At 35.0% G+C, this 13,915-nt stretch overlaps 1 protein-coding gene across 3 annotated transcripts; it reads right to left on the reverse strand.

Moving 5' to 3' along the window:
- Positions 1-199: 199 nt before the first annotated feature.
- Positions 200-13,063, reverse strand: LOC107796326 (transcription factor BIM2). 3 transcript variants are annotated; one of them, XM_016619079.2, is made up of 7 exons: positions 12,893-13,063; positions 12,675-12,791; positions 10,669-10,753; positions 8,282-8,351; positions 8,081-8,176; positions 1,741-2,153; positions 200-789 (listed from the first exon to the last, which is right to left on the reverse strand). In XM_016619079.2, exons 2-7 carry the CDS (start codon positions 12,763-12,765, stop codon positions 609-611), a joined length of 936 nt encoding a protein of 311 aa, XP_016474565.1. In that variant the 5' UTR covers positions 12,766-12,791; positions 12,893-13,063; the 3' UTR covers positions 200-608. The 3 variants fall into 3 exon arrangements, with proteins under 3 accessions (XP_016474565.1, XP_016474564.1, XP_016474563.1); XM_016619078.2 differs by having other exon boundaries at positions 12,871-13,063; XM_016619077.2 differs by having other exon boundaries at positions 12,905-13,062.
- Positions 13,064-13,915: the final 852 nt, after the last annotated feature.

A 13,915-nucleotide genomic window follows, 5' to 3' on the forward strand; every position in this document is an offset into this window, starting at 1 on the left:
AATAATCTCCAATGACAAAAAGTGCTGAATTTCATTCTTAACATGATTCCAAAGAAAAAGGCTAAACTGGGAAAAGATTTAGTAATATTATGAAATCAAAATGAGAAAATTAGAAGAAACGACATACTGAGATTTGAAACTAAACTGGAATTCTTCTGTAAACTCGCTATGAAACCAGACCGGGCAGAGGCATCTTAAATAGACAGGCCAATAGCCTCATCGACATACTGTGATTAGGTAATAGAAAAGTTTCTAAAACCAAACTGACAGATATTTACAAGTCGAATGAGAAACAAGAGAAGAAAGTGAACTAAGATTTAACTTCTAAATCAAATACCCTTAATAATGAAAATGCAGCTTCTCATACTCAAATGGAAGCCTTTTATCCTATGGGGAAAAGAAGACGATGAAAAAGAAAAATACTACAGTAGTCTAGAATGATTTGAGCAGCCCAGCAGATGAAAGACCATCGGCATGCACAGTAAACCAAGAAGCCCTTTTGTGAACCATTTCATCCACAGGCACCGACTTCTTCAAGTGTCTCGCCAACAAAACTATACCTATGATTCAGAATAATTAGGAGCGGAATCATCTTGCTAGATGGAGAATCACATGCTACCTTCTGTTCTAAGCCTTTTACGAGCGTGATCATAATTATCTGGACTAATTAATGTTGTAGCAATGGTTCCACTACTTGGGCATTTTGCAATATCAAGCTGCACTTTAACGTTGGCCTGTGATAAATCAACTCCCATAGATGCTAGTGTCTGGTTTAAGGTACTCAGCAACCTGTTCAACAGCAAGACCCAATATGTCACCAAATATAATCCAAAATCAGCAGCAGCATAACATAATGCAGATCAACAAGCAAGTTCGAACCAAAACATGCCACAGGCCCACAAGGTCCGGACGGCTACTCATGTCAGAATAATATATACATTAGTTTGTTATTCATTTGTTCATTGTAATGAGAAGTCTGGAAAAAGTTAAAGTTGAGGCTCAAACCTCAACTTCCAGAGATCTGCTTGTTATTTGGAGGCGAATTCAGGATTTGAATTTGATGGATTTGACTTTTAAAGTTCGCAGCACTAAACTCACTGTACCTTTGAATATTATGGGTTCAGAATCTATTATTTGTTCTCACACACACACATACCATATATATATATATATATATATATATATATATATATATATATATATATATATATATATATATATATATATTCCGGGATGGAAAATATTGGGTTCAAATGAACCCGTAGCTCAAAAGCTACATCCGGCTCTGTTGTTAAACATAATACGTGTAGATAAACCTAGATTTCTATTTGATGGCTCAGGTAGAAAAGTTGGGGAGCCATGATATGTGCAGGGAAACCGGATTAATATTTGATTGCTTAGGTAAACAAGTTGGGTCACAAAATATGAGGACTTCCTTCAGGCCAATGAAATCTTTTCTGGTTAGGTACTTTATTCACAGAAAAGAATGGAGACGATGCTGCAGGTTTTACAAAAGCCATGCCTTGGAGCTCAAACAGGCTACAGTTTGCATCAAGTCTACTAGCTAATAACCACGTGACACATTAAACAAATCTGCCACTAGGCCAACTGGATCCAAGGGACTTAAAGTGATACTACTTCACATGCCTACTTCGTAGGTGTAATACAAGTTTGGTGCCATTACCAAAATTAGTGAAAATCCATGTCAAAGTTAATTGAAGTCCTGAACAATCATCTTACCTTTGAGAATACACATTTGAGATGCCAGCTTCTTCACCATCAACTTTCACTTCTTCCTGATCATTTCTACCATAGCTCGGAACATCAGAGTCGATTGCATCCTGTTTACCTGGCCAATATAATGATTGCGGCTGGGAAGTGCAATGCTCAGCATCAGGAGACAATTGAGAAGGTTGAACAGACGCATTTTCAAATAGATTACACTGCAGTGGCATGCTAAAGGCAACTGCTTCATTCGCTTCCATATGGGGATCATCTGTATATAAAGCAGCGGCACTCAAGTTCGGTTCTACAGAGTTCTGTGCACTTGTAAGTAACGTCGGGTTAATGACAATATTATCTTCATGAGTAGAGCCATTTCTGATTATTTGAGACTGTTCTACAAAGCCTTCGACAGGCCCAGAAGTGCCTCTCTGTCAACAATAAGAGAAAAACATTAGTTTCACTTTCAGAATAAGCACTACTGCAAACATCCTAAAGTTGTGCATCACTTCTTCCTAAAACAGCCTGAACTTGGGTAATTAGGCTTTCAAGGGAGGAAAAGGAAAAGAAAATGTTACGCCTCCGTTTGAACCGTAGGCAGGAGTTTCTGATAAAAAACAGCTAAAATCTGAATTTTTCCCTACTTGGAGAGCATTAGGAATAACTACTGAATTACGAATTTATTGAACAGCAACTGGGGAATACAGTACATATTTTTACTTTAATTACTGTTCAGAGAATAATATCTGCAGAGAAATTAAAGTACTCACTCAAATGATTTTATATAGGCGCAGTTTAATACTCCTGGATCAAACAAATTTTGTTTTCAAATAGTCCACTGATTTCATTATTTTCTAAAATTAAAGATTACTGCACCAAGGCATGCGATAATGACGAATATTCTCAAGAAAAAGAATAATAAGAAAGAAACTGCTGTCATTGAAAAAGAAGGAATGACATGGTTCCAATTTTCTTTTAAGAGTATTTGAGAAGAGATTTGCCAAGCCAATATACCACTACCACACAATGGTATGCAGGAAAAAGCACGGGTTTAATACATGAAGCCTTTCTGCTAGGTTTATCATAATGTCTTGCCACTTACGAAAACAATATGACGATTCAAGGAGATGCTGATCTCAAAAGAAAAAAAGAAAAAGGGAAAAACGCCTAACTACCTGACGAAAATCGAAAGTTAGCTTCTTCTTTCTGTAACCAGCAGAGGAGTTGAGAATTGAATGAAAAGTTAAAATAGAAGCTTTGCTTTTATAGGCAACAGGCATGATCGCTACTGTCGGTTACCAAAACGGAAAGGGTTTTTTCAAGAATGAAGTCTTAAGAGCGGGAATCCTAATTTCCTTTAAATTTGGAGAAGAGCTCCATATCAAAAATCATTTTAACTAACAACAACAACAGTATAATCCCACAACTAGGGTATGGGGAGGGTAGTGTGTACGCAGAACTTACCCCTACATGGTAGAGAGGTTGTTTCTGATAGACCTCGGCTCAAGGAAAGAAAAAAGAAAGCAGTAACAACCAACAATAGCAACAGCAAGATAATAAGAAAACATGTAGTAATAAAGATTACCAATAACAGAATACAAGGCTATATGGGAAGACACACACTCGACTACCTACTAACCTTCTACCCTAATTCTCGCCCTCCACACTTTCTTAACAAGGATTATGTCCTCAGTGAGCTGAAGCAACGCAACGTCCTGCCTAATTACCTCTCCGGCTCTCTCCAGTACTTCTTTGGCTTACCTCAACCTCTCTTTAAACCAACCGAGGCCAACCTCTCACACCTCCTCACAAGGGCATTTGTGCTCCTCTTCTTTACATGCCCAAACCACCTAAGCCTCACTCCGTACAACATGGTAGGTCTAACAACCACTCTGTAAAACTTACCGTTAAGTTTAGGTAGCACATTCTTATCACATAAAACACCGGACGCGAGTCTCCATTTACCCACCCTGCTCATCCTCATCAATCTCCCCATTTCCTTAGATAATCGACCCAAGGTACTTGAAACTATATATCTTAAGGATTGTTATTGATCAGCATCTTCCAAGATTCGCTCGCTAATATTATACTCCCTCTATTACAATTTAAAATACACACTTTCCTTATTAGTCCGTTCCAAAAAGAATGACACATTTCTATATTTGAAAACAATTTAACTTTGAACTTTTTATTTTACCAACTTTACCCTTAATGAGAAACTTTTATAGCCACACAAATGTCATGGCCCTACAAAGCTTTTGCTCCTTGAGCTTTTAGGACCACATATTTCAAAAGTCTTTCTTTTTTTCCTTAAACTTTGTGCCAAGTCAAACTACATCATCTAAATTGAAACGGAGAGAGTAATAGAAAAGAAGAGGAATTTATCTACTAGTACTTTTTTTTTCCTAGTAGAATTCGTAAGTCTTCGTATGTATGGAAGTGGAATTGACAGCCAGTGATTCATATCAACGACACAATAGAATCCTAGATTTGGAGCGAAAGTAGCTAGGTCGAATTCTTTTAATAACATGAAAGCTAGTTGATGTCCATATCTTTTGGGATTACGACAATCAACACAAACTACTAGTAAAAAAAAATTACTACTAGTTATACGAAGCTCAACTCTGAGAAATTTCAAATGCAAAGGATAATACCAAAATAAAAGGATAATCTCAATATTTAAGATAACGCAAAGGTGAACCCAGGATTCGACGGTCATGGGGGCACTGTTACATTCAATATAAATTTACCATTGTTAATAAAGATTGGTACGGGAGCCTCTGTTAATATTTGACTATTTCTTAAAGATATTTGCGATTATATATGGAGTTTTTGCTAGAGTTTCCAGGTGTCGGTGACCCTTCCCTACCTTGTAGGTCTGCCTCTGAGGTGATGTCTACGTAATATTCCCACAAGAATACTCAGCTTGAAATTTTTCAAATTGGATTTTGTTAAATGATAATGAATACTCTACGTGCATTTTCATAACAACCAAAGATTCAAAATTGGTTTAAAATAACGGGATCAGCAGCCCGCTAGGCCCATGAGACCAACCAGTGTTTTTGAGAGCGAGAAGTGCAAAAAAGCGACAGGGGCTCGCCTCGCTTCAAAAGCGAAGCGCACGCTTCATTGAAGTGAAGCGCAATTCTTAAAAAACATAATGTAAACCTTACAAAGACACAATATAAATAATCAAAAAGTTCAATCTAAAAACTTAAAAGTAGGTACCACCAAATCCTCCATAAACCATAAACTGAAAATATAACATATATAAATATAACATATATATATAATAATTAATTTTATAAACTAAAATACATATTAAAATTAATAAATAAGAAGAATAAAAGGGGGGGAAAAACCAGCGCATGCCCTAGCTGTGCGTTGGAGGAGAAAAAATGAAAAAGAGGAGAAGAGGAGATATCCTAATTGAAACCCTAGCTAGTTGTTGCTGCTAACGTTGGGAAGGAAAAAGAATGGTCTTTTCACTTTGGGTCTGTTTTGTATAATAAAAACGACCCAAACTTTTTTTAAAAAAAATGACCCCTCTGAACAAAAGCGAGCGCTTCTGCGCTTCTCACTTCTGGGTCACTTCGCGCTTTCTTGGCTGAAGCGATCGCTTCTGCTGGTCGGGTCGCCTCAGTTAGGAAAAAGCGACGGCTTCTCGCTAAAAGCGACGAAGCGCTCGCTTTTCAAAACACTGAGACCAACGAAATTTAGAGTCTCAATTGCTCCAAGTATACATGTTGTCTTTATTTGTACTTCAAGAAATATCAACCCAAATCAAAGATTAATTATTTAAGTTTACCATGGATTTAAATTAAAGTCCAAATGTTATTTGGGCTAGTCCATTTAGTTTGACTCCAAAAGATGAGCCCATTTTACTAGCCCAGATTCTAAATAGCTATTAGCTCATCTTGAAGCCCAACTTTATGTCATGCGTCAAGTAATGTGGCGATCCAAGTCAAATAAATGAGCCAATGAAATCATGCCACAAGAAAAAGTGGCATGTCGAGTCAACAACTAATAGAATCATGGCAAGTGTGTAGAGCTTGTCACTGGAGCAATGTGATTGGTCAATTCAAATGCACCAATCAAATCAGAGTTAATCTACACACAACTTCACTCCCTACAACTATAAAAGATGTCTTGATAAACCTAGAAAGGCATCATAAGCATAAGCAAGCTACTAGAGAGTGCTCTGAAGATTAACATTTCAAAGAATTCTCCACAATCATTCAAAGATTCAAAGCAAAGATCAAGAACAAATCAAGATTCGAAGCGCGACCAAGCTAAAGACTATTTACTCAGTAGCATTGAATCAAAGTTCATCATTCATCTAAGTGCTCGTAGAGAATAATTCAGATCATGTTCAAGATGGTGATTCCCCACTTGTGGGACTTTACTGGGTCGTTGTTATTCAAGGCGGTGATTCAAGGCAGCTTTTCAAACCCTTGAATGAAAATAAAAGTTAAACATATTTTATATTTCTATGGGGAAGAATCAAAGGATTATTACAGAGATTGTAACATTTATCATATTTTGAAATCAAATACTACAATTGTTACTCAATTTTCCTCCCTTAATTATTTTTTTAATTGTCAAATTGATGACGAATGTTGGATTCTTGTGGCTTGGCGGAGACGCCACAAAATAAGTTTATAAAGGGAATCAAGTAAACAATTGACGAGAAGAAAAATGGTGAAAAGGCCCAAGAAGCAACGGGTAAAGAAGAATTTGAAGAAAGCAAAACTGGAGAAGAATCACTATTAAAGGCTACGTTGTCCAGTGATTTGCAAGGAATTTTGTAAACAATAAATTTTCGCATCTAGAAAAATAATAATCAAAATAGAAAAATTGAGTAACAAATACAGTATTTGATTTCAATATATGATGAATGTAACAATCTCTATAATATTCTTTGATTCATCCCAAAAGATATATAAAATGTGTTGAACTTTGATTTTAATTCAAGTGCTTGAAAAGCTTGGTCTAAAATCTCTGTCTTGAATGTGATTTGAATTATCTGCCACAAACACTTGGACGAATGATGAACTTTGATTCAATGCTACGAGCAAATAGTCCTTAGCTTGGTCGCGCCTCAAATCTTGATTTGTTCTTTGCTCTTTACTTTAAATCTTTGAATGTTTGTGGAGAGTTCTTTGAAATGTTAATCTTCATAGTTCTCTCTAGGAGCTTGCCAATGCTTTTGATGCTTTTCTAGGCTCATGAAGACCTATATTTATAGTTGTAGGGAGTGAAGAAGTTGTGTAGATGGACTCTAATTTGATTGATCCATTTGAATTGACTAATCACACTGCTCCAATGACAAGCTACATAGTTGGCACGATCCATAACGTAATAAGTTAGAAGAAGACTACAACTCTCTTCTCCGTCTTTGGGACTCTACTATTTCTATGGCTCATTTGTTTTAATCATCTTTGTTTACTAAGTTATATTTTGTCCTTTTTTATTTTTCTGATATTTGACGTCTTAAATTGTACTTTTTCCAAGACAAACTTTTTCCATAGATTTAGTCCATCTTCTATTGTTGTTGCAAGCTGGTACCATTGGCTTAATTACATGTTTCTAACATATGTAATCAAATTAAGTAAAAAAATTGTATCTAATCAAACTTTGATTGTTCAAAATCGCAGGTTCAGACGATATTCAATCATCTTAACATCGATAAACAAGTAACCATACAACAATCCACCTAGATCATTCATGGGAACTTGTACTTTATTCTTTCATATGCAATTATTTATGCAAAACTTTAATAATATCGATATTACTTGACAAAAAAAAGTAAACTATTGACTCGGCATACACGAGCAACGCACGTGCCTATATATTAGTATATATAGAAGTTAAATTAATGCCTTAAACTCTATGCCCAGTCAAATACTAATTAAGAAGGAATGGAGAGAGCATCTTAGTAACGGTAAGTCCACCTTAACCATCTTCGGTCTCAAGGTGTAAAGGAGTTAGCAAGGTGCAAAGACTTGACTTAAATTGTACTTTTTCCAAGACAAACTTTTTCCCAAGATTTAGTCCATCTTCTATTGTTGTTGGTCATAACCAGAAACAGTCTACAACAAGCAAATGTTGGACCAAAAGCCATACAAACATTCTGAAGCTCATAGCAGAAAAGCTGGAGATCGTCCTTGAATAAGGACAGCAAACTGCTGTATTGATGTTAATAGTAGTACAACAGAAGAAAACATGATAAAATTTTGTTATATTACCAAGCAAAGAAAGTAACTTCGTGAGCGAGACAGGAACAGGAGAGCTGTATGCAAAATACTCCACATTACGTAAGAGTCTAAAAGTGAATTAAGTATCACAAAGATCTTACCCATGGCATCAACTTCGAGGGTTCTGCACTCCATCCTTGGTGGGTTCCCTCATACCACTGTAATTTCTCTTGTAAAAACTGGATATACTGTATAACCTGCAATTTTGTATTAAATCCTGCAGCTTATCCTTGTGACGACATAGTAAAAAAAACTGAATAAGCAGCAACATAGGGAAGAAAGTGAAATGTCACAACTCACACCTCTAACAAGAATGAAGCTCTGTCTCTCTTCTGATCATTTTCAGGTATGAGATCCCTTAGAGCCTGAAATCTGTAAAATATTAAGTATTAGTCAGCATTGGGAAGGAGAATGCTGAAGACGCGCCTGAAGACTACTTCTGTTATGTGATGTATGAAAACAACAATGTTGATTAATATTTTGATCCTTTACTATGTCTGAAATCGTTATTCATTAAATCACGAACAACAATGTTGATCCTTTTCTGCAAAATAACCAAAAAGTTATGTGCATGTAAACCATCTGCAGCCTTCCATGCTGGTTGACTATATTCAGTTTTCTTACTTTGAGGTATACACAGAAGGGTTCTCAATCATTACAGTGAGATAGTCACAAAATGCCATTTTATAGGCTAACAACCAACTAAAAGGCTAGTTCAACAACTCAGTCAAGTGTCCTACATTGATGGAGGAAATGTGTTGTTGTCCCCGTATATAGTCTTGAGCAATTCTCACTTCATGAGCGCTCTAGGGGTCAGTTAGGATCAAGGTCCATTTCTTGTCATAGTATTAAAGTCAGACCCATCCCAATTCTTGGTTTACCCAATGAAGGAACCATTTTAACTACGCAGAAGTCCGAGCAAATTTGCAAAGGTGATTACGTACACCGATTGTTCGTCCACTTCAAACGCTCAAAACAAACCATTTTCCGTGTGAAATGAAAGGGATCCCCAACTTCTCTTTATAAAGAAAGTCAGTTGTCTACTATAATTAGATTAAGATCGTAAATACATAAGCTTCTAATCGGAGCGAAGGGCTAGGCAGGTAGTATGGGCCCTCTGATTTCTAGCTATGTGTTGTGCGGCTCCCGCGAAGTTTTATCATCAATATGATGATTGGAGTGGAAACCAGAAGCACGACTGGGGTCCTCGTGGTCCAAGATAGTCAAATCATCAATAACAGTAACGTAAGCATGAGACTTTTTGGTAGTATCCGGCTTTAGAAAAAAAATGAAAAATCACAAGGAAACATTATGAAAAGCAAAATATATCGCTCCAAGACACACGACAAGACCTTCGATCTCTCTTTCTCCATAATTTATATGGAAATTGGAAAAAATCAACCACTCAAAGCTGACCTCAAAATGTTCCGCGAATCTGGAAAGATTGCCTCAGTTCGGATTGTTCTCTGCAACTCGGGAACATGTTTTGGAAGCTCTTTGAACCGCTTGCTCTGATCGCTCCAAACGGTTGCAGAGTTTGGTGGCCCGAAATTGACCTGGCTTCGCCAAAAGGCCTCATTTCTAAAAGCTCAGCTCGCGAGGCGTCCCTCTCGCAAACAAAGACAGGCCCAATTGGATTCAAGCGGTGATAAGGATAAGTGTTTGGTTGCGAGGATGTGAATACATCCTCGATGATTGACATCTAAGGTGGATTATCACCTAAATAAGAAATTTTTTATCACCTAATTTACAAATCGATTTGTCTCTTTTCGTTTTCTTGAGCCGAGGGTCTTCCGGAAACAGTCTCCCTACCCCGATGCGTACACTCTACCCTCCCCAGACCCCACTAGTGTGATTTTACTAGGTTGTTGTTGTTGTTGTTGCAAACAAATGTGCAGGTCAAATTTTTCTCAAAAAAGGTATATGCTTCAATTGCATGGACGGAAGATTGTTTAGGCAATTTCCGAAACATATTGAAAATGGGCTGTTATCTCCATATATAGTCTTACACAGTCCTCATCTCATAAGTTAGCTTTTGGGGTTGATTTAGACCAAAGATCCATTTCTTATCAAAAGGATATTTTCAAATTTGGAAAGAGATAATGAACAAATATAGGAGACTCAAAGAATGCATTGAGGACTATTCAGACTTTTCCAAATGCAAGCAATAACCATATACATTACACAAATACGAGAGTGGGAGTCCAATACGACTACAAAATAATACTCACCCCAGTGATCCTTTTTATGTGTTTGTCTAGCCATGAAGTTCAAGATGTTAACTTCATTTATGTTTATATTAGCAGTAACGGAAGACCATATAAAGTAATAATTGAAAAGATAATTTAACAAAGATTCCATCACATCAAAGTTCAAACCAAATAAACTTGAATATTTGAAAGCGTACAAGTATAATACTCCCTCTGTGTCAATTTATGTGACAATGACACATTTCTATTTCAAAACAATTTAAATTTAAACTTTGTTTTACCCTTAATAAGATGATTTATAGCTACACAGTGTCTATTTTTTACTCTAGACCACTAGTTTCAAAAGTATTTCTTTCTTTCTAAAACTCTGCGTTTAGGAAAACACAATCACATAAATTGTGACTGAGGGAGTAATACGATTTAGTGGAATGATGTCATTCATTATAAGATGTCCAGAATTGAATAAATAATAGACTTGCCTCTCGTTAATTTTGATCCTCCTTCGCTGCTCCGTCTCAGAATGCTTTGAACGATGAGAATTTCCCTTCCTATCATTGCTCTTCCCTGTCACCCTCAAAATATCAAACCCCACAATAAAATTTATCAGACCAAAAAAAAAACAAATCCCAATAGCAGTTAGCTTTACAATAATGTATCCTTATATAAACAAAAGTTGTAGGTTATATACACTTACCATACAATGCTTTTCTTACACCATTAGTGTAATATAATAGTAAATTACTTACCATTTATTCTAGCTTATCAATTAATGTTATTAAATAAAGTTATCTGTAAGTACTTATTGAATTTAAGTTATATATACTAACAGTGGAACGTTTTTCTTATACCATCGTGTAATATAACCCATTATAGCAAGTTACCTACCAGTTATTCTATGTTACTAATTAATACTGTAAAACAAGGTTACCTGCAATTACTTTTTAAAAGACCAACTTGTGTAAATATGTCTTAGACCCAGTGCAATAGTGCATAGAACTTAAACTCAACAAAAGTTTATATGTAACAGTTACAACTCAATATAATCTGTTCTAGCAGATTTCTTACTATTTATTCTAGTTTACCAATTAATGTTATTAAAAAGACTTACCTGCAATTACTTTTTAAATGATCGGATTGTGTAAATATTTGTAAACCTTATATACACTGACAGTACAATACTTTTCTGAGTGTATAACATGTTATAGCAAGCTACTTACGATTTGTTCTAGGTTACCGATTAATGCTATCATATAGAGTTACCAATAATTAATTTTGAGTTTAAGTTATTTAATAAAGGTAATTGCATGTAACTCTAGATAATAAACATTTTAATTAGCAAACTAGAAAATGGCAAGTAACATACTATAATAAGTTAATTTAGATTGACGGAGTAAATTTCAGCGGATCCAGGATTCGAAGGTTGCGGGTGCCACCATGTTATGCATACAGTATACATGTCAGTAGCTACAAAGACAAATTAGGAATAATGGGTCGGTTCAGCTAGTTTTTGGTTAATTTGAATAGGCCTTTCATTCACAAAACAAATAAGTTCGATTTTAGTTCAATTTTTTAACGCTTAATTTAAACACATTCTAAATAAAAATTCAAAAGAAAAATAACATTTCATGAAAGAGCGCCTCCAATATAAATATTTGCTTAAAGAGTACCTTAACTACACTATATATTCTTTGTTTGACTAGATTAATTTACTTGTATTGTTCTTTGTTTATTTTTCCATCTTAATTGTTGAGTTATATGACAATTATTTTCAAAGAAAAACCTTCAACATTCAACCTATGATATTCGACTCAAAACGACTATCAATCAAGCCATTTAATTTTTTTTCAAAACCCAATAGAAGATATTGCTCAAATTATATTCCAATATATAAATTAATATCGTTTCATTAAAAATAAAGAAATTATATGCTAATTAAAATCAATTCAAATTACCTATAGAAAATAATTGTTCATAAAGAAAGGTATAATAATAGAAACAAAATGAGTACTGAAAGTTAAGAAAATGAAGAAGAGAGGTTTAGCAAGTAATAAAAGGAAAGAAACAACCGAAAAAGAAGGAAAAGAGGTGAGGCCTAAGGGCTCAACTGAAAATGAAAGAAATCGTAATAAGTAGAAAAAAGAAAAAATCAAAGGAGCTACTCCAACAGGGAATCGAACTTGCATTCATGGCCCAAGAAAGCCTTCAAAGGGAAGGCTGAACCAATGTCACGCGCTTCCACTTTGTGACTGACTTTTGGGTGACACTCTATCCATTTATATGTTTCCTCGCTGAGATATTATGTGCATAGTAAGAATTTTAGCGAAGCGAGCGGGTGCCGTGGTACCCCTACCTCGTAAGGTAGATCCGCCCCTGAATGTTGCTCTACACTGCACGTGCATATAACTTAAATACATTACTTTTTAAATGACCTGATTAAGTAAATTTATATTTTTCGAGCATAGAACTTAAAATCATAAACAAATACCCTTTTGAGAAGAGCCATCAGGAGTTCTGGAAGAAAACTCCTCATCATCCTCTTCGTCATCTTCATGGTGAGTTTTCACAGTTCTCACCATTTTGCAATTCCTCAGCGCACAATTATCTGAAACCAAACAACATAATTATCAGTCTAAACAAGTTTACATAGTACTTTAATAAAAGAACAAAAAAGAATACTAAACTGTTTAGAGAATAAGATTATACGGAGAGACTGACGATTTCGGTAAGGCTCCGATTATCGGAGTATATTCTCGAAACTTGGAGTGATTTCGGAAATTACGAATATGGTATGATGAAAAAACATAAAAGAATATATATGTATGATGAAAAACAAAAAGCGGAAAGGAATGAATATGTGTGCAGAACTATGTTGTACAGCGAAATGTTGGAAACCCTAGACAATTAAGTGGATGTTGGTGCAGGGTTGTGCATGGATCCGATTAGATCGGATTTAGGCATTTCGGATTCTAGAAAATGCAATCCGAATCCGATCCGAATTAATATTGAATCGGATTGAATTTTAAAGTTTGGATCGGATCGGATTATTATGCCTCAAAGTTACAAACTCATATGTATATTTTCTTTGTAAAAGATGCAGTACAGTAAGAAAAATTCATGTTTATACAATTATGAGAGTACTATGGTACCAATAGAGCTAAATCTATCAATTGTAAAGGTAATAACTTGAAGAAAAATGTAAAGGAAGTACTAATTATCCGAATTAAAGTTTAAAATTTATACATGCCCTAATAATTTCGGATTTCGGATCGTATTAAAATTATACCAATCCGAATCCGATCCGAAATCCGAAATTTTAATAAACACAATCCGAAATTCGATCCAATCCGAAATCCGAAATTGAATGGATCGATTCGGATTTCGGATATCCAATCCAAATGAACAACCCTATGTTGGTGTAATGGTTGGTGCTAAAACTGCATCCCATTTATTTATTTGTTTTTTTATTTATTTATGTAAGGTAATGTTACTTATTTATTTGTTTGTTTTTATTTATTTATTTAAGGTAATGGTTTAGTTACTTTTTTTTTTTTGAGATTTGTTTTATTAATAAAACCAGTAGTCACGGTCAATATTAAAAAATATTAATTAAATTAAATTATGATCAGACTTGTTTAAATAAATTAGATCGTATTGATTTAATAAATTTCAATTGTCATTTTATTTGTCAATGTGATATACTTAATAATAAAATCGCTATTAAATTAA

This window comes from Nicotiana tabacum, chromosome 14 (genome assembly GCF_000715075.1).
Source record: "Nicotiana tabacum cultivar K326 chromosome 14, ASM71507v2, whole genome shotgun sequence".
NCBI classification, from domain to species: domain Eukaryota; kingdom Viridiplantae; phylum Streptophyta; class Magnoliopsida; order Solanales; family Solanaceae; genus Nicotiana; species Nicotiana tabacum.